Genomic DNA, 25,652 nt, shown 5'->3' with positions numbered 1-25,652 from the left:
TACCCTAACACTGGTCTCTTTTTATTTAAGTGTTTTATGGTAGAACAACACTCTGAAGATGATATTGCAATATGACAAACAGACTAAAATGCCTTGCCCTGGGTCATACCATGGTAGCCAATCCAGGCTGATCTGATATTGGGAATCAAAACAGCGACCTTATGACCAAAAGTCCAGAGTTGTCAAACCTGAATTAAAAAAACTGTAATAAAATCTGTAATTATCCAAAAATATTCAAAAATAACTGTTATACATACCTTGGGTTGATCACTAGACCCTTAAATAATCAAGAAAAAGGAGAACTGCACCAAGTGTCATGTGCTGCTAATACCCAAGAAGCTTCACATTGTTTGCTTGTTGTGTGTGACCATTGTTTACTAATGTGTTTTGATGACTTGATGTGTGTATGCACATCATATTTGTTACTGTGGCTGATGTCAGAGTCAAATACCTTGCAATATGTGAAGAGATCACCTCTTTTTGGTTCTATAATACACTAACATTCTTCGGTGTACCAGGTTTTAAACTTCTGAAGGGCTTATCGCCCAAGTCTGACCATGCTTCAAACCTGTGTCTGCCTGAAGAATAATTGTGAAAGCTGATTGGTTTAACACACAGTGAAGGAACCAACTAGAGGCTGCATTACGTATGTGGCAAGGTTGGGACTCTGACTCTATTTTCATTCAAAATACAACATCCATCATTTGGTCTTTCCACGTAATGACCCAAAAGGGTCAAACTGTGTTCCAATTGTGAGGATGTCACCAAACCAAAACTTACATAACACTGTCATAATTCTAAGTTAATTCAAAATGTATCTATAAAAATGAGTCAGAAATTCTTAAGGGTTGGCACTGACACAAGTCCAAAGTTTAACCACCGAGCCACCAAAACTCTCAAGGAACATACACAAATGAATACTTTAGCAATAAAGCAAAACTGGATTTGTCTAAAATGGAACAATCTGGAGAAATTTTAAAAGCATACAGCACTTAATAATGGGTAAGAACTAAAGTGGAACAGAAGCCAGATCCAGAATGGAAAATTCCAGTACATCCCTTTTCTGGTTCACTTAATAATCGATCATATCCATACAGTACAGGGCAAAATTTGTTGACTTCAAAAGAAATTATATTGTCAAACCAGAGTATTTGAAAGTAAAAAAATAATTATACTTTTCAACATTGCTTATCTGCCAAGAAATAAAATTATTAGAAATTCAAGTATAAAAATCAGCTGTAGTTTTTTGGGAGGTGAGGGAATGTGTAAAAACTGTTTACAAACAATACTGTAAATGTCACATTCATTCTGTAACTTACTTTGGAGGAGTCGGATGAAGGTGCCTCTCGAGCAAGTCCATAAAGACTGCCCTTCCATAATCATGCTTCCTGCCAAACGATAGGCATCCAAAATTGTTTCCCAGACTGTGCTTTCTGGCTCCAAATGAACACATCTGTTGAAAAGAAAATTGCCTTGAAGATCACTGATAATAAACAATTAAGAGACACAGCTCTTCTAACAATCATCTGCATATATAAACCACCTCTGTATATATGTCATGCTCCACAGGTCCAATGTAGATATGAATTAAAGTAAATTCACCTCTGAATAATAAATGGTAACTCACTATTATCGAACATTCTATATGAAAATACTTCTTAATCATTTGTAGGACGCAGTATAAATCAATACAATTTTGATTCTAATTAAATATGATGCATTCTGAGTGTTTATGCAAGTACTACCTTGTATTGTGAATCATACATTAAGTCACAATGTTTTTGTTCACCAATTTAAACAATTGGGTGCACTGTAATATAGACAATTAAATGATCACATTTCACATCATCAAATTACAAAAGTTGGAGTAATTACTGCATCATCTGAAGGTCTGGGTTTTTATAGATCATGATTTTTTTTTCTCATTGTTCTCTATCAATACACAGCAGTCAGCCATTTGCACTCTCTCAAGTCAGCAAGTACTATCCAATTTGATTCGGGTCATGTGATTTTTACTATAAATATCATCTTGTACATGTAAGCTTATCTTCAGTATTGTCTTGCATAGCAGATAGAAGGTTACAGCTTGGTACCTCCAATGTTCCCAAAATAGGGAGAGGTAATAGACCATCATGGACACTTTTTGAATTTTTGATCACATTACCAAAGCAATGTATTGTAATAATAATAGGAATAATTTAGAAATAAATCTTGTAGTTGCGGTAGTGTTGCAGCTGATGCCAGTGCTGTCTTGTATAATTATTTTTAATTGTTTGTTTATAAGAAAAAATTGTAAATATGTTTTACAATAAAAAAAATCATTACTGGATATTGTTTCATCAAAGTCTTCTGCCATATCAAAAACTTCATGTATAATCTTGAATCAGCTTTAATAAACAATGACAGAGAACCTGAAGATGCAGTCAAGTATGGTTTAAACTCTGATATGACCAGCCTGTGATGTAAACATCTTAGCTGACGGAGTGAAGGAATAACAGTAAATCTTGTTAAAGTTAATTTAGAAGAAAGAAACGGTTTGTATTGATGTTTATAATTTGTGAACGTTTTTTTTATCTTTGTCTATGCAAACTTAATGCTGAAGTCACCAGTTATAAGGTTTTACAAGCATTTTAGAAAGGATTCCATATATACTTGTTTGTAAGTCAACCCTTTTAACAAAAACTGTATTCTAGCTGAGTAGGGGTTATAAGTGTGACATACAAAACCAAAATTGATCTGGGCTTACACTGAAAACTCAAAATGTTTGCCATTATACAAAAATTCCGTTAATTCCAACTATTTTTATGATTCTATGCCACTATTCTCATTTAAAAATGCATATACGGTATGTACTGTGTTTATCTGTTTCATGACAGTATTCAGTACACTTTACTTGTAACAATAATCATTTGGATTTTAAAATATTACAGGTAAATTAAGTACTACCCACATAAAAGTGAAGTGTTGAGAGTTAGAAGTGAAATTTTAGATTTGATGGGTTTTTTTTCAAGGTTTTAAAAAAGGTTTTTGAGGTTAAAGGCACAAAGCAGTTACAAGATTATCTCCATGGTGAAGAGAACATTAAAATTTTTATAAATATGCTTTTATTTAGTTTCTAAATAAAATGAAAATAAAGTGAAAATTAATACATAATTTTCATTTTAATTGCCTGCAAGTGCTCGGATATTTGCATGCTGTCCTGACCATTGAGAATAAAAATTGCTTTGACATCAAGAAAACCCGGGGGGGGGGGGGGGGGGGGCATTACAGAAATGGGCTGTTTAATGACTGAATGCTCATTTTACAATCATGTCAATAATCATTTTTAATAATGCGTTTTTTCTAATGAAGTTGTTCGTTATTCAGTTTAAATAACATTTTTTTTTCAAAATATCCAACATATGAAAGATTGTTCCAGCTGGTTTGAACAACCATGACGTGTACGCGAAAAATCTGTGTATTACGTCACTGCTTTTTGTTTTCTTGATGAGTCTGGTGCCCATAGTGGTATTTAATAGTATCTTGCCAAATCGGTAGTCCATAATTTGGGAACTAGACTAACTGTTGATACACCACCAAACAAGATTCTGTTTTGCAAAAACACACGACATTTATTTCGTATCACGTCTACGTCGAAACTCAATTTTTTGTTGTTCAGTTAGTACAATGTTAATGTCGTGATATGAGTGGAAGTAATAATGAAATTTCTTGTCATCCCTGAGGATATCTCTAAATGCCAGTTCAAGAATTATCTGAACCTCGCTTGCCCACAATGGTCCATATCTGTGAAATCAAGTTCAATATTTTACGAAGTATTCATTTCGGTTAATTTAAGGCAGTTTATGTTACATACACAATAACGTTTATTACAGTGTTTGAGTTCACCCGACATATGACCGAGGTCGCTAGATTTTAAGTTAGTCCGATTTTTGTGCCTTTTAACTTTTCATTTATTCCACCTCCTTTTCTTTTATTCAAAAGACATAATTAATGTGACAATACAAAGGAGGCCAACTTTTAATTCAGTGCAACAATACAACAAATATTTCTGCAATTCAGTTATCAAAACATGGTCCGCACTTAATTAGGTTCTCAGAGAAACACTCGCAGACATAGCTGTTAGGGTAGATTGATGCATTTTACATGTAATTACAAGAGGATACATTGCATTTATGACGATTACACTTAAAAGTGATATAAAAATTATTTAATTTGTATTTATTTGTTAAAGTACTGCCTCCACTCGGTGTAAGTGACATTTTCATTGATAGAAATTTCCTTACATATCGTTAACTGTGGTGTACTAGGAATGTCGTTTGGAAAGAAAATGTAAAAATTTGTATGAGGTATTTTTAAATTTGATATTTCATAGTGTTGATTAAAATTTCCAGGTCCTATCTACCATTTTCAATGATAAAACGAGTGACACATCAAAGAAAGTTTCCATTACAAATTTTGATCGCGATTTTCTTCAAGTTCAAGAAATAGGGATAAATTTTTGGGGTATTTTCAGGTTTAAAAAATGGGATCCATGCCTGACACCGTGTTATAAGCGGGTTCGCAAGTTATCAGGGCGCGAGTTATCGAGGGAGTGGTGTACTGTATTTACCGTATATGTTGGACACGATAAAATAATTTTTTTTCCTGTCTCAGAACTTATGGTGAAACATTTTTTCACTTTGGTCATATGTCCCAAGACTTAAGAAATGAAAACATTTGTATTGCATTTGTGCTTGCGCCCCCGCCCACTGCACGTTGCAATAAAATAAATAAAACGCTAAATTGATAATAAAAAGAAACTAACCTTGTGTTATCATTTATTTCTTTTTTCAACGTGAGTATTAAAGAATAAAATATATCCACAAAATCTGTATAAGTAGCGTAGGCTTCCATACTGTAGCGTGTATCAATTACGTCCAATACCACACACCACGTTGTTCATTGACATAAATTGAGAAACAATTGTGTGGTTGTGCTCAAAGGTTTGAACATGTTATCCGACTGACAACTAGAGCCAACAAAATCACAAACAAGAGGGAAATAGTCAACCGATATCTTGAAGATGCCATTCATGCATGACACGGTGTTGGGTGCAAAATAATCAAGAATGAATTATATCCAGGTCTACTGTATGACAGTGCCTCATGAATATAAATCATCATTTGAAAACACATTCACTTGAGTGCAAGTGACAATCTTTTCACCAGCTTGGGTTACAAAAGTATCCTTACTATTTACCCGCAGACATCAATGTTTCTTTGTATTAGTTGTAACAACAGATACCAAGCACATAAAAGCCTGGTGGTGAATAAACATGACTGGCAGCGAGCAGTTAACTCCTTCTTTGAACCTATCAACAGTACATCAAAGACAAAAATGTTATTTTTATTACAAAGCAAGATGATCTCAGAAGCCGACTTTGGTTACTTTTTTTCGAAAGGATATCAACACAAAGGTTATTTTATTGCAAAGCAAGCCGACACCGGAAGCTGACTATGGATTCTGTAAAGTGAGCCAATTTTTAAAAAATTTTTTTGGAATATACAAAGACGCCTGAGATATGGAAACAAACAATAAGTTCCTTTTCACCTGTAATCACTGGAGGTTTGAAAATAAATTGAAACAATGGAACAAATTTTAAAACTGACACAATATAGTGCTTTGTGCACAGATGTCGATGACCCAGCATCATCCAGAATATTTGGAGACAATAAAATCATGTGATGAATTCGTGAAGGCCAGAAGAAAAGCAAACAATTTTGCAAACAAGAGGGAAATAATCAACCGATTTATTGAAGACAACTGCCATTCACCCATGACACAGTGTTAGGTGCAAAATAGCCAAGACTGAATTATATCCAGGTCTACCGTATGACAGTATCTCACAAATAAAATTCATTATTTGAAAACACATTCACTTGAGTGCAAGTGACAATCTTTTCGCCAGCGCAGGTTACAAAAGTATCATTACTATTTACCCGCAGACATCAGTGCACCTTTGTATTAATTATTACTACAGATGCCAAGTACATAGCAGCCCTGGTGGTAAATAAACACAACTGGCAGCCAGCGGTAAACTTCTTCTTTGAACTTACCAATAGGACATCAAAGAAAAAGGTTATTTTTATTACAAAGCAAGCTGACCTTGGAAACCGACTTTGGACTCTAAAGCCAGAATTTTTTTAAAGGATATCAATACAAAGGTTATTTTATTGCAAAGCAAGCTGACATCGGAAGCCGCCTATGGATTCTTTTAAGTGTGCCTATTTTTACTTTCTTAGTTTTGAATATACAAAGAAGGCCAAGATATGGAAGCTAACTTTGGCACCTTTTCACCATTATTCATGAAATTAAAAAAAAAAAGTAAAACAATGGAACAGTTTTTTAAAGTTACACAATATAGTGCTTTGTACACAAACATCGATGACCCAGCATCACTTAGATTTGGAGTAAATAGAATCACGTGATGAATTCGTTAAGGCCAGAAGAGAAACAGATCATTTCACAGACAATATTATCATTAACATGGATGAAACTCTAGTGTACTTTGATCGCATTCCTGGATGGACTGACGATAATATGGATGTCAAAAGTGTGAGAATTAGCAAGACTAGTGCAGATCTGAAAAAATCTGACTTTTGTCCTTGCAGTTTCTGCTTCAGGTGATGTGTTGCCTCTAACAATTTTTCACGGTATGAGAAAGCTAAAAAAAATATTCATGACCAAAAGAATGGATCGTACGTGTGCAGGAGAAGGGTTGTGTTGATGAGATGCTGCTGCAGTGGATTAAAGAGTTTTATCTCAAATACACAGTTTTATATTTTTTTTTGACATGTAAATTTTAAATAATTTAAAAGGTGTCCCACAACTTACGACTCGACAAACATGATGTGTCCCAGAACATACAGTGCACAAAAAAATTACTTTTAAAATTAATTTATAGTGTCCCAATATACATGGTGTCCCAACATATAGGGTAAATACGGTATATTACTTATTTCTTCATGCAATTCCTAGCAACCTGTGCTTGTATTAGTATTATGTACTGTGAGATGTCACTGTAATTTCAGCTTCTTTAACATGACTACCCACATTTTATACTAATCATAAGTTGAGTCAAACTGCAAAACATCAATGATCCTGATCTGCCATAGCATAATGCACCTGCAGACCAGGATCCCTGATGTTTTTTCTACTGATCATTGTTAACAAACTGCAGAGACATAGCTCTGCTGGTGCATTATGCAATGGCGGCTCAGGGTCTGTGCAGTCTGCAGTTGGGCTCATCTTATAAGCAAGTGTATATTGGTAATTGGTATCAATTTACTCATGCACAGGTGGCTGCCAAAAGGCAGGCACACACAAAAAATAGATATCACTGAAGAGATGTATTATCTACAAATAAGTGATTCCTTTACAAACTAATACTGGATATATGAAAGCAAACAGCAATTTATATTTCACAATGACCAAACTGATCCCTTAATAGTTAACAAGGCAACTGCATTATGATTTCATCCCATCTAACATCCTACTCAATTTTATAATTACCTTTCATAAACATAATTATCTAACAGGTATTTGCAACCTAAGGCCCCCCATCTGGCCTTAGATCTGGTTTTATCCGGTTACATTTATATTATGCAAAGTGACTTAAAAAATTTCTATCCAGCTCACACCCTTGAGGAAACTGCACATGCCTGTTGTAGAATATTTATGCTAAATTTCCTTGACAGCAATCCTGGCACCGCATTCTCAAAATTGTTCAGCACAAAACTCAAAATTTTACATGAACAAGAATCAAAACAAAACAGTACATTATATGCTCACAACTGTCTTGTTAAGGGTCAGGGTGACCTAGACAGATCTTGATCCTTTTTAATTCTCAAATCATCAGGCTTACTTGCCTGATCAATGGCAACCTGCCTGTGAAGTCTTTTGTGAAGGTATATAGAAGAGTTCAAGTTATAATGCAAAGAGCTTACCGTATTTGCCGGCCTATAGGTATAGTAATTTTTTGTCAAAGCTACACAGTGGCACAGTAGTTAGCATGTCAAAGCTATGTTGGCCCATGTCCAACTCATGCCCAGAAGGTACAAGTTCAAATCCTACTATTATATCACTCCATATCCCATATTCTCAACTTTCTGAGCAAGTAACTCAAGCACATATTCCAAAAAAGTTTTATCTGGAATTTTAACTAAAATAATGCTAAAATCACAATATTTTCAGCTTTTTCTTAACTTTGGTCCCTCTCCTACACTCAGCAATGTATCTGGGGTTTTGCCACCCCTAGGACCAATTCAGAAGTGCTGCCCCTGTGCAACAGCAAGGAGGTGAAGGGCAACTTCAAAAGAAGCATCCCAAAATATCAATCTGAGTTTCAACAAATGCAAGTTAGTGCTGTGTTCACTATATATTTTAATTCACTTTAGCAGTCTTTTTTAAATAACTAAAAATGCCAACAGAATTTTGCTTCCCCAGCATGTGCCTAGTTGGCCTCTGCAGAAATGTCATTGACTATACTATCAAACATTGATTAAACAGGGCAACCCACCTTTAAAGTTTGATGACGGTAGGACTATATGAAAACTCATTTACTGAACAAAAACCAAGCTGTTATTAGATGGACATTCATGACCATATCATCAGAGTTCCCCAAAGATCAATAAGCTGCACTGGTTGAAAACAACTTTACGTCTACTCAAACACTGCTGATACAGCTTAATTTCCACTTGAACACTGATGATACAGCTTTTATGTCGACTCAGGCACTGCTGATAAAGCTTCATGTCCACTCAGACACTGCTGATAAAGCTTCATGTCCACTCTGATACTGCTGATAAAGCTTCATGTCCACAAAGGCACTGCTGATAAAGCTTCATGTCCACTCAGACACTGCTGATAAAGCTTTATGTCCACTTAGATACTGCTGATAAAGCTTCATGTCCACAAAGGCACTGCTGATAAAGCTTCATGTCCACTCTGATACTGCTGATAAAGCTTCATGTCCACTTAGATACTGCTGATAAAGCTTCATGTCCACAAAGGCACTGCTGATAAAGCTTCATGTCCACTCTGATACTGCTGATAAAGCTTTATGTCCACTCAGATACTGCTGATACAGCTTTATGTCCACTCTGGTACTGCTGATAAAGCTTCATGTCCACAAAGGCACTGCTGATAAAGCTTTTATGTCGACTCAGGCACTGCTGATAAAGCTTCATGTCCACTCAGACACTGCTGATAAAGCTTCATGTCCACAAAGGCACTGCTGATAAAGCTTCATGTCCACTCTGATACTGCTGATAAAGCTTTATGTCCACTCAGATACTGCTGATACAGCTTTATGTCCACTCTGGTACTGCTGATAAAGCTTCATGTCCACAAAGGCACTGCTGATAAAGCTTTTATGTCGACTCAGGCACTGCTGATAAAGCTTCATGTCCACTCAGACACTGCTGATAAAGCTTCATGTCCACTCAGATACTGCTGATACAGCTTTATGTCCACTCTGATACTGCTGATAAAGCTTTATGTCGACTCAGGCACTGCTGATAAAGCTTCATGTCCACTCAGATACTGCTGATACAGCTTTATGTCGACTCAGGCACTGCTGATACAGCTTTATGTCCACTCTGATACTGCTGATAAAGCTTCATGTCCACTCAGATACTGCTGATAAAGCTTCATGTCCACTCAGATACTGCTGATACAGCTTTATGTCCACTCTGATACTGCTGATAAAGCTTTATGTCCACTATGATACTGCTGATAAAGCTTTATGTCCACTCTGATACTGCCGATAAAGCTTCATGTCCACTCTGATACTGCTGATACAGCCTTATGTCCACTCTGATACTGCTGATAAAGCTTCATGTCCACTCAGATACTGCTGATAAAGCTTCATGTCCACTCAGATACTGCTGATACAGCTTTATGTCCACTCTGATACTGCTGATTAAGCTTCATGTCCACTCAGTCACTGCTGATACAGCTTTATGTCCACTCAGATACTGCTGATACAGCTTTATGTCCACTCTGATACTGCTGATTAAGCTTCATGTCCACTCAGTCACTGCTGATAAAGCTTCATGTCCACTCAGATACTGCTGATACAGCTTTATGTCCACTCTGATACTGCTGATAAAGCTTTATGTCGACTCAGGCACTGCTGATAAAGCTTCATGTCCACAAAGGTACTGCTGATAAATCTTCATATCCACAAAGGCACTGCTGATAAAGCTTCATGTCCACAAAGGCACTGCTGATAAAGCTTCATGTCCACAAAGGCACTGCTGATAAGGCTTCATGTCCCCTTAGATACTGCTGATAAAGCTTTATGTCCACTCTGATACTGCTGATAAAGCTTCATGTCCACTCTGATACTGCTGATAAAGCTTCATGTCCACAAAGGCACTGCTGATAAAGCTTCATGTCCACTCAGATACTGCTGATAAAGCTTCATGTCCACAAAGGCACTGCTGATAAAGCTTTATGTCCACTCAGATACTGCTGATAAAGCTTCATGTCCACTCAGATACTGCTGATAAAGCTTCATGTCCACTCAGATACTGCTGATAAAGCTTCATGTCCACAAAGGCACTGCTGATAAAGCTTCATGTCCACTCAGATACTGCTGATAAAGCTTTATGTCCACTCAGATACTGCTGATACAGCTTTAAGTCCACTCTGATACTGCTGATACAGCTTTATGTCCACTCTGATACTGCTGATAAAGCTTCATGTCCACTCAGATACTGCTGATAAAGCTTTATGTCCACTCAGATACTGCTGATACAGCTTTATGTCCACTCTGGTACTGCTGATAAAGCTTCATGTCCACTCAGATACTGCTGATAAAGCTTCATGTCGACTCAGGCACTGCTGATAAAGCTTCATGTCCACTCAGATACTGCTGATAAAGCTTCATGTCCACTCAGATACTGCTGATAAAGCTTTATGTCGACTCAGGCACTGCTGATAAAGCTTCATGTCCACTCAGATACTGCTGATACAGCTTTATGTCCACTCTGGTACTGCTGATAAAGCTTTATGTCGACTCAGGCACTGCTGATACAGCTTTATGTCCACTCAGATACTGCTGATACAGCTTTATGTCCACTCTGATACTGCTGATACAGCTTTATGTCCACTCTGATACTGCTGATAAAGCTTTATGTCGACTCAGGCACTGCTGATAAAGCTTCATGTCCACAAAGGCACTGCTGATAAAGCTTCATATCCACAAAGGCACTGCTGATAAAGCTTCATGTCCACAAAGGCACTGCTGATAAAGCTTCATGTCCACAAAGGCACTGCTGATAAAGCTTCATGTCCCCTTAGATACTGCTGATAAAGCTTTATGTCCACTCTGATACTGCTGATAAAGCTTCATGTCCACTCAGATACTGCTGATAAAGCTTCATGTCCACTCAGATACTGCTGATAAAGCTTCATGTCCACTCAGATACTGCTGATAAAGCTTTATGTCCACTCAGATACTGCTGATAAAGCTTCATGTCCACTCAGATACTGCTGATAAAGCTTTATGTCCACTCAGATACTGCTGATAAAGCTTCATGTCCACTCAGATACTGCTGATAAAGCTTCATGTCCACTCAGATACTGCTGATAAAGCTTTATGTCCACTCAGATACTGCTGATAAAGCTTTATGTCCACTCAGATACTGCTGATAAAGCTTTATGTCCACTCAGATACTGCTGATAAAGCTTGATGTCCACTCAGATACTGCTGATAAAGCTTCATGTCCACTCTGATACTGCTGATAAAGCTTCATGTCCACTCAGATACTGCTGATAAAGCTTTATGTCCACTCAGATACTGCTGATAAAGCTTTATGTCCACTCAGATACTGCTGATAAAGCTTCATGTCCACTCTGATACTGCTGATACAGCTTTATGTCCACTCTGATACTGCTGATAAAGCTTGATGTCCACTCAGATACTGCTGATAAAGCTTTATGTCCACTCAGATACTGCTGATAAAGCTTCATGTCCACTCAGATACTGCTGATAAAGCTTTAAGTCCACTCTGATACTGCTGATACAGCTTTATGTCCACTCTGATACTGCTGATAAAGCTTGATGTCCACTCAGATACTGCTGATAAAGCTTTATGTCCACTCAGATACTGCTGATAAAGCTTCATGTCCACTCAGATACTGCTGATAAAGCTTTAAGTCCACTCTGATACTGCTGATACAGCTTTATGTCCACTCTGATACTGCTGATAAAGCTTGATGTCCACTCAGATACTGCTGATAAAGCTTTATGTCCACTCAGATACTGCTGATAAAGCTTTAAGTCCACTCTGATACTGCTGATACAGCTTTATGTCCACTCTGATACTGCTGATACAGCTTTATGTCCACTCTGATACTGCTGATAAAGCTTTATGTCCACTCAGATACTGCTGATAAAGCTTCATCTCCACTCAGATACTGCTGATAAAGCTTCATGTCCACTCAGATACTGCTGATAAAGCTTCATGTCCACTCAGATACTGCTGATAAAGCTTTATGTCCACTCAGATACTGCTGATAAAGCTTTATGTCCACTCAGATACTGCTGATAAAGCTTGATGTCCACTCAGATACTGCTGATAAAGCTTCATGTCCACTCTGATACTGCTGATAAAGCTTCATGTCCACTCAGATACTGCTGATAAAGCTTTATGTCCACTCAGATACTGCTGATAAAGCTTTATGTCCACTCAGATACTGCTGATAAAGCTTCATGTCCACTCAGATACTGCTGATAAAGCTTTATGTCCACTCTGATACTGCTGATACAGCTTTATGTCCACTCTGATACTGCTGATAAAGCTTGATGTCCACTCAGATACTGCTGATAAAGCTTTATGTCCACTCAGATACTGCTGATAAAGCTTCATGTCCACTCAGATACTGCTGATAAAGCTTTAAGTCCACTCTGATACTGCTGATACAGCTTTATGTCCACTCTGATACTGCTGATAAAGCTTGATGTCCACTCAGATACTGCTGATAAAGCTTTATGTCCACTCAGATACTGCTGATAAAGCTTCATGTCCACTCAGATACTGCTGATAAAGCTTTAAGTCCACTCTGATACTGCTGATACAGCTTTATGTCCACTCTGATACTGCTGATAAAGCTTGATGTCCACTCAGATACTGCTGATAAAGCTTTATGTCCACTCAGATACTGCTGATAAAGCTTTAAGTCCACTCTGATACTGCTGATACAGCTTTATGTCCACTCTGATACTGCTGATACAGCTTTATGTCCACTCTGATACTGCTGATAAAGCTTTATGTCCACTCAGATACTGCTGATAAAGCTTCATGTCCACTCAGATACTGCTGATAAAGCTTTATGTCCACTCTGATACTGCTGATAAAGCTTCATGTCCACTCAGATACTGCTGATAAAGCTTTATGTCCACTCAGATACTGCTGATAAAGCTTTATGTCCACTCAGATACTGCTGATAAAGCTTTATGTCCACTCTGATACTGCTGATAAAGCTTCATGTCCACTCAGATACTGCTGATAAAGCTTTATGTCCACTCTGATACTGCTGATAAAGCTTTAAGTCCACTCTGATACTGCTGATACAGCTTTATGTCCACTCTGATACTGCTGATACAGCTTTATGTCCACTCTGATACTGCTGATACAGCTTTATGTCCACTCTGATACTGCTGATAAAGCTTTATGTCCACTCAGATACTGCTGATAAAGCTTCATGTCCACTCAGATACTGCTGATAAAGCTTTATGTCCACTCTGATACTGCTGATAAAGCTTCATGTCCACTCAGATACTGCTGATAAAGCTTTATGTCCACTCTGATACTGCTGATAAAGCTTTAAGTCCACTCTGATACTGCTGATACAGCTTTATGTCCACTCTGATACTGCTGATAAAGCTTTATGTCCACTCAGATACTGCTGATAAAGCTTCATGTCCACTCAGATACTGCTGATAAAGCTTTATGTCCACTCTGATACTGCTGATACAGCTTTATGTCCACTCTGATACTGCTGATACAGCTTTATGTCCACTCACATACTGCTGATAAAGCTTTATGTCCACTCTGATACTGCTGATAAAGCTTCATGTCCACTCAGATACTGCTGATAAAGCTTTATGTCCACTCAGATACTGCTGATAAAGCTTTATGTCCACTCAGATACTGCTGATAAAGCTTCATGTCCACTCAGATACTGCTGATAAAGCTTTAAGTCCACTCTGATACTGCTGATACAGCTTTATGTCCACTCTGATACTGCTGATAAAGCTTTATGTCCACTCTGATACTGCTGATAAAGCTTCATGTCCACTCAGATACTGCTGATAAAGCTTCATGTCCACTCAGATACTGCTGATACAGCTTTATGTCCACTCTGATACTGCTGATAAAGCTTTATGTCCACTCTGATACTGCTGATAAAGCTTTATGTCCACTCTGATACTGCTGATAAAGCTTCATGTCCACTCAGATACTGCTAATACAGCTTTATGTCCACTCTGATACTGCTGATTAAGCTTCATGTCCACTCAGTCACTGCTGATAAAGCTTCATGTCCACTCAGATACTGCTGATAAGGCTTTATGTCCACTCTGATACTGCTGATGAAGCTTTATGTCCACTCAGATACTGCTGATTAAGCTTCATGTCCACTCAGATACTGCTGATACAGCTTTATGTCCACTCTGATACTGCTGATTAAGCTTCATGTCCACTCAGTCACTGCTGATAAAGCTTCATGTCCACTCAGATACTGCTGATAAGGCTTTATGTCCACTCTGATACTGCTGATGAAGCTTTATGTCCTCTCTGATACTGCTGATACAGATTTATGTCCACTCTGATGCTAATGATACAGCTTTATGTCCACTCTGATAAAGCTTATACAGCTTTATGTCCACTCTGATACTGCTGATACAGCTTCATGTCCACTCAGATACTGCTGATACAGATTTATGTCCACTCAGATACTGCTGATACAGATTTATGTCCACTCTGATACTGCTGATACAGATTTATGTCCAATCAGACACTGCTCATACTGATTTATGTCCACTCTGATGCTAATGATGTAGCTTTATGTCCAACCTGGCATTGTTGATACAGCTTATGTACACTTTGACAAGGATGATACCACTTTATGTCCATTCAAACACTGCTGATACAGCTTTATTTAAACATGGCTGATACAGCTTTATGCTCACCCTGAACACGGCTGATAGAGCTGTTATGCCCACTTAAACACTGCAGATACAGCTTTATGTCCACTTAATCACTGCTATTACAGCTTTATATCCCTTTAAACACTGCTGATACAGCTTTATGCACTTAAACACTGCAGATAAGCTTTATGTCCACTTAATCACTGCTGATACAGCTTTATGCACTTAAACACTGCAGATACAGTTTTATGTCCACTTAACTCATCCGGCCCCAGAGGTTTTTGTCGTTTTTGCCTGAAATGTGCGTAGGAACGAGATTTGGGGTGCTATTTCTGAATACATCGTAATACAGCGGTTTTCAACGGATTATCCATGAGAATAATGCCTAGTTGTATTAGAAACATCAATTTCTATTGGTTACTTTGCTTGCGCATGAGCAGAAGGGTAAAAGTTGGAGTTCTTTTGTTTTTTTGGTTTTTTTACTTAATAGACCCATCATTTTCGTATGGAGACCGCAATTTATTCCAAATACCCACCTTATCCTAGTTTTTGCAAAGGTTCACCTGTCTCTGTGCAGTTAAGACCAGTATGCCTTAGATCTGAGGCCAAAAGGTCTAAAATCCGGACACAAAATCGCATTCCGATCTCGAGCGAATTTTGGGTGGAAAAAAAACGGGTCCAAAAAATGAGCTTTTTCTAACTGTATTTTGTAGTGCAACCAGAACTTCCAGATTATTTGATATCATTTTAGAGCTATATCTGTCTGCTATTTTTTAATACCATCCACGTTGGTCTATCTTAAATGGCCTTGATGCTGCAGGGCTTTGAAGTAGGGTACAGCCTCATCACGCCTACAGACGGGATCGGGGCCGAATCGGTTTAATCACTGCTGATGCAGCATTATATCCCTTTAAACACTGCTGATACAGCTTTATGCACTTAAACACTGCAGATAAGCTTTATGTCCACTTAATCACTGCTGATACACCTTTATGCACTTAAACACTGCAAATACAGCTTTATGCCCACTTAAACACTGCTGAAGCAGCATTATATCCCCTTAAACGCTTATGATACAGCTTTATGCCCACTTAAAACACTGCTGATACAACTTTATATTCACCTTAAACATGGCTGATACAGCTTTATGCCCACTTAAACCCTGCAGATACAGCTTTATGCCTACTCAAACAATACTGATACAACGGCATATTAAGGACTGATGAGAGGGTCCTCTAAGTACATGTGACTGGAAATGTATTCTTGGAGAAACATAATTTACTAGACAAATTTGTGTTATCTGTTGAATGCATTCCTGGATCACATTAACATTAGTGCCTTAGGTCATAGGAGGATCAAATGCTAAGCATCCTACCCATAACTTGGGTATCCTATATGGAAAGAAAAACTGAATTCCCTCTGTAAACGATAACCCACTCTCCTACTTCAAGCAACACAGCATCTGGTCATGTGAACTGTTAACTCTCTATCAGATCAAGATGATGATTACTGAAACCATCAAAATTCACTGGCAAATCCAGCAAAGCTAAGAGACTTTATTGGTTATTTTGGACCTGGTGACAGTTTGGGCTACAGCCACAGGACCTACCTGATTCAAGTTTTGTCTCTGCAGAGCTAAATTTATTGCTAGATCAAGTAGATCACCAAGTCAGGACTGACCCATCTGAGAGGGACTACCAGAATTACATTGCAATTCTTACCTCTCACCGTGTGTATTATTTTCAGCAAGACAAAGGTTGCTACTTGTGATTCCACGTTATTGCAACCAAATCGAACAACCAATAAAAAAATTAAAAAAATGGATGAAGGGACCCTTTTGTACAAATAACCTGAACCTCTTCGGGGAGAATGTTGGCCATGACACTGAGTCTGCCAGGAATGGGTTTGATATGTACTCAGATCTAAGTTAACTTAGCAGCACCAAAAAGAAACTGCCAAACCAGAATTCATAGGTGGGGTGATTTGGTGACCACCATTTAAGTCACAAATATGTATCTGTCTTACTTATTGCAGTCAGTCTGTCTATATCTGTTAGCATTCATTTCAAGGCTACTGTGAAGCTGCAGTTGCCCCAGTCCTCATTTGCTGCTGATTGTTATTGAAATCTGGCAACAAGTGGGCTTCCCAACCAAATGTACTTCCTGCTGTGGCTTTTCCAGAGGAATTCCTGTCTTGAATCAACCATGGTTGTGCCACTGATACAGGACTGATCATACCTCATTCATGATATTGACCTTTCGATGAAATGGACTGGAAAAAAGGCGCAATTAAGCCAGCAGGGTCATTGTAATGGGTGAATATAAAGGTGCCCATCAGGTTCAAAATCTGCTGCCACGATGAAAAACCCAAGGAGCTGCAGGGACTCTCACACTAAAATCAAAGTCCTGTTGGAAATGGACTCTTAGAGTTTGACGATCTGTATGATGGGGACACGTGAGAAACATACAAGATTGAGATGCAGCATCATAACAACTCACTAAAACATCCACTGCTATCAAGCAACAGACAGTGTGTGCAAAACCATGAATACCATGCAAAGATAAGTGACTTATAACATGTTGTCCAAAACTGACTAGGTCCAAGAAAGTGAAAAACTTCATAAAATATTTACAAAATTTAAAAAATAATATTTACCACCTGTTTAGGATTGAATATTAATCAAAACAAATTCAAAATCCTGTACCGCTCCGGTGGTCTAGTGGTTAGAGCGTCTGCTTTGGATGCAGGAGGTTGTGGGTTTGATCCCCGGCCAAGTCATACCAAAGACTTACAAAAATGGTACTAACATCTGCCTCACTTGGCGCTCAGCATTAAGAGGTTAGTGTTAGGACTGGTTGGCCCAGTGTCAGGATAATGTGACTGGGCGGGACATCATGCTACATGTCTGCAGCATGATGCCCCAATGCTAGACATCACTATAAACTGCCACACTGCAGACACTGTAGCGATATAAATGAAAAATTGTTAAAGCTACGTTAAAAATCCAAATCACATCACAACACATCAAAATTCCTGTATGGATGTTTCAAATGTAACAGATTTGTCTTTGACTGATGGTAGGTGTCTCATACAATGCTGTTGTAAGCAAACAATGCTTAAAAACTGGCGACACCTAGTGGTAGCAAGGGGTGGTAATAGGCAAAAATTATTGCCCATTGCTTATATGATATACACAGAAAAGACGGATTTTTGTCTTTTAGTAGGGCTCAATTCAGAAGGTAAGTAGACTTATATTCTTAATGTTCATGTGATCAAGGAATGTACTGAAAAGTGTGTGTGTGTGTGTGTGTGTATGAGATTTGGATTTTTATTGTAGCTTTAAAAAAAATTCAGTCATATTGCTATGATGTCTGCAGTGTGGCAGTTTATAGTGATGTCTAACACAGGCATCATGCCATATACATGTAGCATGATGTCCCACCCAGTCACATTATCCTGACACCAGGCCAACCAATCTTAACACTACCCTCATAATGCTGAGCGCCTAGCATGGCAGCTGTTAGAACCATTTTACAAGTCTTTGGTATGACTTGGCCAGGGATCAAACCCACAACCTCCCACAACCAAGGCAGACGCTCTAAATACTAGATCACAGGAGTGGTTGTACTAAAAAGCGAAACTCTATGTACTTAATGTGATGTTTTGAACCAAATGATTTCAACCCATCCCAAAGGAAGAGTTTGTCAAGCTACAATTTAACATGACCATTATGTTAAAACATACTGACTCAATGTTAAAACAAATGTTACTCAGGATTTGAAAAACCAGTTTTGAAAACCGATCTTCATTTATTACCAGATCTGTCACATAAGGATACTTTTTTTCATATAATGTGTTTATCTGTATTGACACACCACCTCTCTTTCAAAAACACTCTTTTGCTGGCCAAAAGAAAATCTTTCAAAACCAGTTTCAGTACAGTAAAACCGGTCTTGTAAGACCACTGCTATGAGAGACCACCTGTCTTGAGAGACCACATTCTCAATGCACAAATTTATTATGTAGCATTGTGACCTGCTAAGAGAGTCCACTTGTCTTAAGAGACCTTAATTTTTTGGCAAAAAAGGTGGTCTTTCAAGATAGGTTATACTCTAACTGTATTCTCAATGTTCTCATCAGCAGCTGGGTGGCTTAATAACCTTATACTTTTACAAATTGTAAAAAAAAAAAAAAAATACAGCAGTCCAAGTACCTCTGAATTTAAACCAGCTACTTCAAAAAAATAATGAAAAGGCTTAACTCTATAAATTAATTATAACCTGACTCAGTAACAAGGAAGGCCAGCAAGACAGAATTACAAGGTTCCACTACTTACAGCTGCTGGTCGTGGATGATGATATGTAAATGTGTCGTCACGTTCAGAAGTGTCATCTTGATGATCCGTCTCCATATCTTCTAACTGTGGTTTAATATCTGGTGGTTCAGTTTTCACATCCTGCTTGCTCAGCGAGGCTATTTGGAACTGCAGAGAACCAATGTTGGACCTGAAGTTCAAAACCAGAATTCAACATGAAACCCAGCTAGACCAACATTTCAAATACAATGGCAACATGAGCAAATCCTGTGTATTGGGTTCTCAATCAACATTTTGGCACCTGAAACCATCTACCATATATGGACTTATAAGATAAGCCCAACTGCAAACTGCACAAACCCAGACCTCTCATCTCATAATGAGCCAGCAGATCTAGGTCTCTGCAGTTTGTTGGAAGTAATCAATAGAACAAACAAATAAATCCTGATCTGCTTGCACATTACACTATGGCAGATCAAGATCTTTGATGTTTGTAGTCAGACTCAACTTATAAGAGAGTATATACAATATATTCTCCCAATGTGCCAAATCTCCCATTAAGTCTTCCATGGAATTTAATGGCTCACCTTTGAACATGATTCTAAAGGTTCCACAGAATTTGGCATCTCACCTGTGAAAGCACTGCTAGAGGAAGACATGGCATCAAAGTTTTTATTTTAAAAAAACAGTTTCATAAAATGTGGCATCCAAAATTATCATAGAAACATCTAGCTGGTCAAGATAGAAACTATGGCATCCATGGAATTTGGTGTCTAACCTGTGAATATCATTGTGCTAGGCACATCTAGTAGACCAAGATACAAACTATGGGTTCCATGTAACTTGGCATCTCAATGATGAATATCACTGTGATAAAAACACCTAACAGGAACAAAGGAACTCCATGGAATCTGGTGCTGAACTTACAAACAGCATGATGACAGAAACATCAAACAGATCTGGATAGAAACAGTTCCATTACATTTTGTATGTCCTCTGAACACCTTTAAGATGGGAACACCTAGCAGACCAGGATATACTCTTTCAACATCTACTGGTATTAAGCCAACATTTCAGTTTAATACAGCAAATGATGTACACAATTTGTGACTTTTGAAAACTTTAATGAATGAACTTAATATAAATGGCATTGCTCAGGGGCATATTGGAACAGTGAAATCTTTGTTTTGATAGTCGTACATGAGCCAAAAAGACAAACAATTAAAATGTACCAAAATGCCCATCCATCCAACTTATTTCAACCAAGATGATACACCATTTCAAATGAAAATGACAATTATGGCCCGAAGATAGGCCAGTATCTTTCAGGCCTGAATTGTACTTTTTTTTAATTATGTTAAAATTAAGATATGCATACAGTAAATTGGTCTGGCAACAGTGGAAGAAACAACATCCTTCCCAAATGTTATAGAAATAAAGGATTTGTGAGAGGAAAGAAGTCAAAAGAAAATTTGAAATGATTAATCAAATACCTGATTCAAGAAATAATTCTGTGCCAGAATAATTATCATTCCCTCCCCCCACTCAGTTTTATTTTTTTTAAATAATAGTATCAATTATATACAGCAGGAGATTACTCACCTGCCAATGACAGCAGAGTTATATTTGGATTGAACAATGGAGGGTTTGGGGGTAGTTGGTGGAGCTGATAATGAATGGCTGAGTCGATTGTCTTTCTGGTGAAGCTGGTTTGCATGAGGGGGATGGACTTTGGACAGTGGTGTCAGTGCAGAAATAGAGTTGGACTTGAGAGCCGCAGCCTCTTTTTTTGCTGCTGCTGCTTTCATCTTGAATTCAGCCTTGGCTTTGTTGAAAGCCTCCTTCCTTTCTTTGTGTTCCTTCAATAGTTCATCAAATGGTAGCCTTCTCCCAGGCACAGCTCTCCTCAGTGAGAGAGCATGGGACTGAAATAACAGTCAGGGTAATACATGTTTTAATGTGAATCAATACAGAGCTGAACATCTAACAATATAATGCTGATACAAAATGTGCAAATTTACGTGTAACAATTACAATACAGAAGTCATACAAGCTTTACATGTAACAATACAGGGATCATTAAAGCTCTATGCTTTGCATAAGCATCTGTTCAAGCATACAGAGTCAAGCTCGAAAGTCTTTCCCAAGTGTTACAGCAAACATATAAACCCACGCCTTTTCCAAGTGCTCCAACAAATATGACATCATAAAATGTTGGACAGATAGGCCTGCTTTATCTGATCTCTTGACTCATTACAGGGGGCTTGAAGTCTCTCTGTAGTCGCCACTGTTGTGCCTTCAATAATAGACTGATATCCAGGTGTGTAAGGAAATCTAGCTTTACCTGTATCTTGGTAAGACATTCAGATAATCCTGCAATACACCATGAACTCGTTAAGAGAGGTCTTTTTACGCTCAGTTATTTCACCCTATGGGCACTAGAGTATGGTATAACTGTATGGGCTTTAGAAGACCAGAATTATAATCATGCCAACAAAATTATATGTATTATATATGCTGCATCAGTTAACTAAAGTACAAGTCACAAAGCTCATGTTGGCATTTGGTATCAACTATTTCAGCTAGAAGTGTCATGTCTGAAAATTATATTATGCATATGCCAATTATTCACTTTATTTTGATCCTCAGCGATCAATATTCCAAAAAAAAAAGATCATTATAGAAATGCCCTGAGAAATGAAAAAAAAATCAATGTTAACCCTTTAACTCATAGAACACAGTTACAAAGTGCAGCACACTATAAACAGAACACCTGTTACCTATACGACCCCATATGCATAGGCCTGCCTGTGAACTGTTAAGCAATGTAGTGTATGTTACGTTTAACAGCAATTGTAACCATTTTACATTTTTGGTACACATCTATTATATGTGGAAAAATATAAGAGTAAAGTCCAATTGTTATAGCTGTGTAATTATTTTTCACGGAAGAATTTTTTATGTGCTTTAAAATCTTGAGAGAACTTGTTCACCGTCATGTCAGTGAGGCCGCGTGACCAACCATAGCTGCCATTTCCCATACTCGAAATTTACAAGTTTTTTGTCTGCGTCTACATCACTAAGTCATCTGAATTTGATAATTTATAAAAACTAATTGCTGCCTACATCAATATCAGAGCCTTTACCTAAGTTATTGAATCTTTCATGGTTGTGATTCTAATCATGAAAACTTCGCATGTACTGAATTAAATCTGCGACCGCCATTTTGGAGAGTGGAGATTACGACCCAGTTACTTTAAATAGCAGATATCGACCAGTGCATAAACAGCGACCACGTGATCTGACGTAATTGTCATTCACAGAAATGCATGTAGTATCTAATGGGGGGGGGGGGTTTCCTCAAAGGTAGCGCTATGAAAACCAGCTCAAAATGGCTGATGTTTACAGCAGGCGTCAAAAGGCGCTACCATGCGAATGTAGTAGACGCATCAAAAGGCGCTTCCGTGCGAATGGAGGCGTCCAAAGACGCTTGCATGAGGTAAAGAGTTAAAGCATGTCCACATTTTTTATGAGGCCAAACAAGGTATGATCCTCTTTAAACCAGATTGAATGTCACACTATGCCACAATGAAAACACTGTGTATCTGAAAAATATTTGAACTTCCACCTGCACTGTTAATGATTTGAACCCATGTCCACTTTTCTTGACCCAAGTGTGTCAGTCTGCCATTATAAAAGTTTTATGATAACAACTAAGGTGTAAATAAGTCAACAATCAGGAATGAACCGACATTAGCAAAACTACTACATAATTTAATTTTAGAACAATTAAAATCATACTGAAGATCTGTTATGGCAAGTGTGAATATGACCCTTTAATCCTAAAATCATCAGGCTTCTTTGTCTCATCAAAGGCAACCTGTTTAGTTTTATGAAAGTAAGTTCATCAGAAGTCAAATTATATGTACCCTTGGATTTAGACACTTAGAATTTAAATTAGACCTATTTCTAATGCATGAAAGTTCCAGCCGGTGTGTTTTTATGATGCAAACTGTTTCAGCCGGAACATGTCTTAATAATCCTTGATTCACCTCTGGCATAATATCCTACTGAGCATATGCTGTCCATAACAAATTGTATGCGCTAGTGATCAACATCAGCCGGACTACTGTTTACACCTTGTCCGCAAATGATATTGAACTTAAAAAATCAATAGGTGCTGGGCATGGCTAACTGGACAATGACATCATTCTTAGATATGCATAACTGAATCAACGTTAAATTGCTTTGCGATCATCTTTGATGTTTATGATAGAAAAAAGGATTGATTAGGATTTGACTGAACTAACTTTTGATCAAATATTGGCTTTTGCTTAATTGCCCACTAAATTATAATCAATTGAACAAAACCATGGAAAATATGTCATCTCTCGTAAAGCCAGCTGTCAAAGTGGACAAACTTTGCGTGTTATTGCTGTTTAATTTGCTTCAATCTTCAGAATGTTTAAAAGCTCACATCTTAATGTATCATTCAGTACAAATTTAATGAACATTACACTCAGTAATTTATCTGGTGCTATGGAATTACTCTCAATTAAATAATGATATAGGACAATTTTGTTATAATGAATGTATTTTTGCACTGTTAACAGTCAACAACTTTGATGTTGAAAGGGTTGTAAATTGAAGAAGTAAAATTTAGCTTTCAGCAATAATTTATTTTCAAGCTGAAAATCAGTTGTATGTTTATTACCAGCATATTTTGTACATGGTTACAAATTATTATATTCATACCCATTGTATTCATACTTTTATGTTTTGATTGAGACACTTGCAGTGAATTCTGACTATATGACTTTAAAAAAGCACAGCAGAAACTATATACTGTAACTAATTTAACTGACAGGAGTAACAAGATTAGAGTCCTGTAATTGCAAAAGTCAGTAAAAATGCTTAATAAAATATCTAAAATTGCAGTCAAAAAGACTTAAACTCCTATGAAACAACCTGTTACATGTACAAAGGAGCAAATGTACAAGTGACTTCATACCATACTGTTTGTCATAATTTCACTGTTGCCAATAAAACATTACTGTAACTATTCATAGACAATACAATGAAGAATTAAAGTCGATATATGACTTAACTAGACCCTTCTTTCCACCGAATCAACACAACCAAGAACATGTATTATGCCACTGAGCATCTATTTTTTGGGAAAAGGGATTTGCCTATAACCGCTGACTTTCTAGCTTTCATTGAATTTTATATTTTCTCTAGCCTATTTACCCAATTATTTACAAAAACAGACAATCTAATGAAGTGGTATTTCATAGATTCAACAATGTCTGCCATTACAGGTTCACTTGTGGTTTAAAACTGATTTTATCAAGAAAATAAAACAAACACGGCAATTAAAATCGTCATTTAAAAAAATTTAATTAGAAAGTGCCCTTCACCGATTATATTCTTGAAAAAACCAAAACAACTTTTCACATACTGATGCTTAAATTTCGAAACAGAAGTTGTTTTATTTTCACCATCAAATATTACTGTACAGTAGGCCTAACTTCAGGAAATAAAGCAGTGATATCTTTGCTCGGGAAAGGGTTAACGGTAAGTTAGCTATTAGAACACACAGTTGTAAATGTGCAAGAGTTTGTTTTTTGGCTTAATTGGTATCAACAACACATAAATACATTTTGCCTTGGGTTGCAACACAACACTGTCAGAACTTACGGAGAGAGCATTTCCAAAGTTACAAAATACAGTCAGTCATTGTGCATCAAATAAAAATCATTGGGCAAAGTCATTTTTGTTTTTCTAACAGAAGCAGGTGAAATTTACATTTTTCAGTGACTTAATCATTGCCCACTTTGCCTGGTACTGCAACCCCTGATTTATGGGTATGTTTGCATTTAACATTACTTTTTGTGTTAAAAATATAATGTGTTAGGAAGTTAAAAATATAATAAAAGTATAAAATTACCATCTTTCTATTTAATATATATATATACCAAACATAATTTACACACAATCATACACAATTAGAAAGGGTATGCTTATACAAAAATCAGAAATCGCCATGTGTGTCACTGATTATCGGGTTGGGGGGGGGGGGAGGTTTACAAAATATCGAACAAATGTTTCTCTTTCACAGGAGACAAGAAATCTGAA

General features: G+C 37.3%; 1 protein-coding gene across 1 annotated transcript in view; it reads right to left on the bottom strand.

Annotated features, from left to right (window-relative positions):
- The window catches only part of LOC149799562 (uncharacterized), a 74,102-nt gene that overhangs the window by 41,360 nt on the left and 7,090 nt on the right, over positions 1–25,652 (bottom strand). The window contains exons 5-7 of the mRNA XM_089958891.1: positions 21,117–21,439; positions 19,536–19,704; positions 1,320–1,453 (exon numbers count right to left, since the gene is read on the bottom strand). Coding sequence (XP_089815017.1) covers positions 1,320–1,453; positions 19,536–19,704; positions 21,117–21,439 — 626 coding nt within the window. The remainder of the gene's footprint in view (positions 1–1,319; positions 1,454–19,535; positions 19,705–21,116; positions 21,440–25,652) is intronic.

The sequence above is a fragment of the Sinohyriopsis cumingii genome, chromosome 5, assembly GCF_028554795.1.
Source record: "Sinohyriopsis cumingii isolate HCF-2022 chromosome 5, ASM2855479v2, whole genome shotgun sequence".
Lineage (NCBI taxonomy): Eukaryota > Metazoa > Mollusca > Bivalvia > Unionida > Unionidae > Sinohyriopsis > Sinohyriopsis cumingii.
The sequence above is the reverse complement of the archived record's forward strand: the minus strand, read 5'-3'. Positions and strand labels throughout refer to the sequence as shown.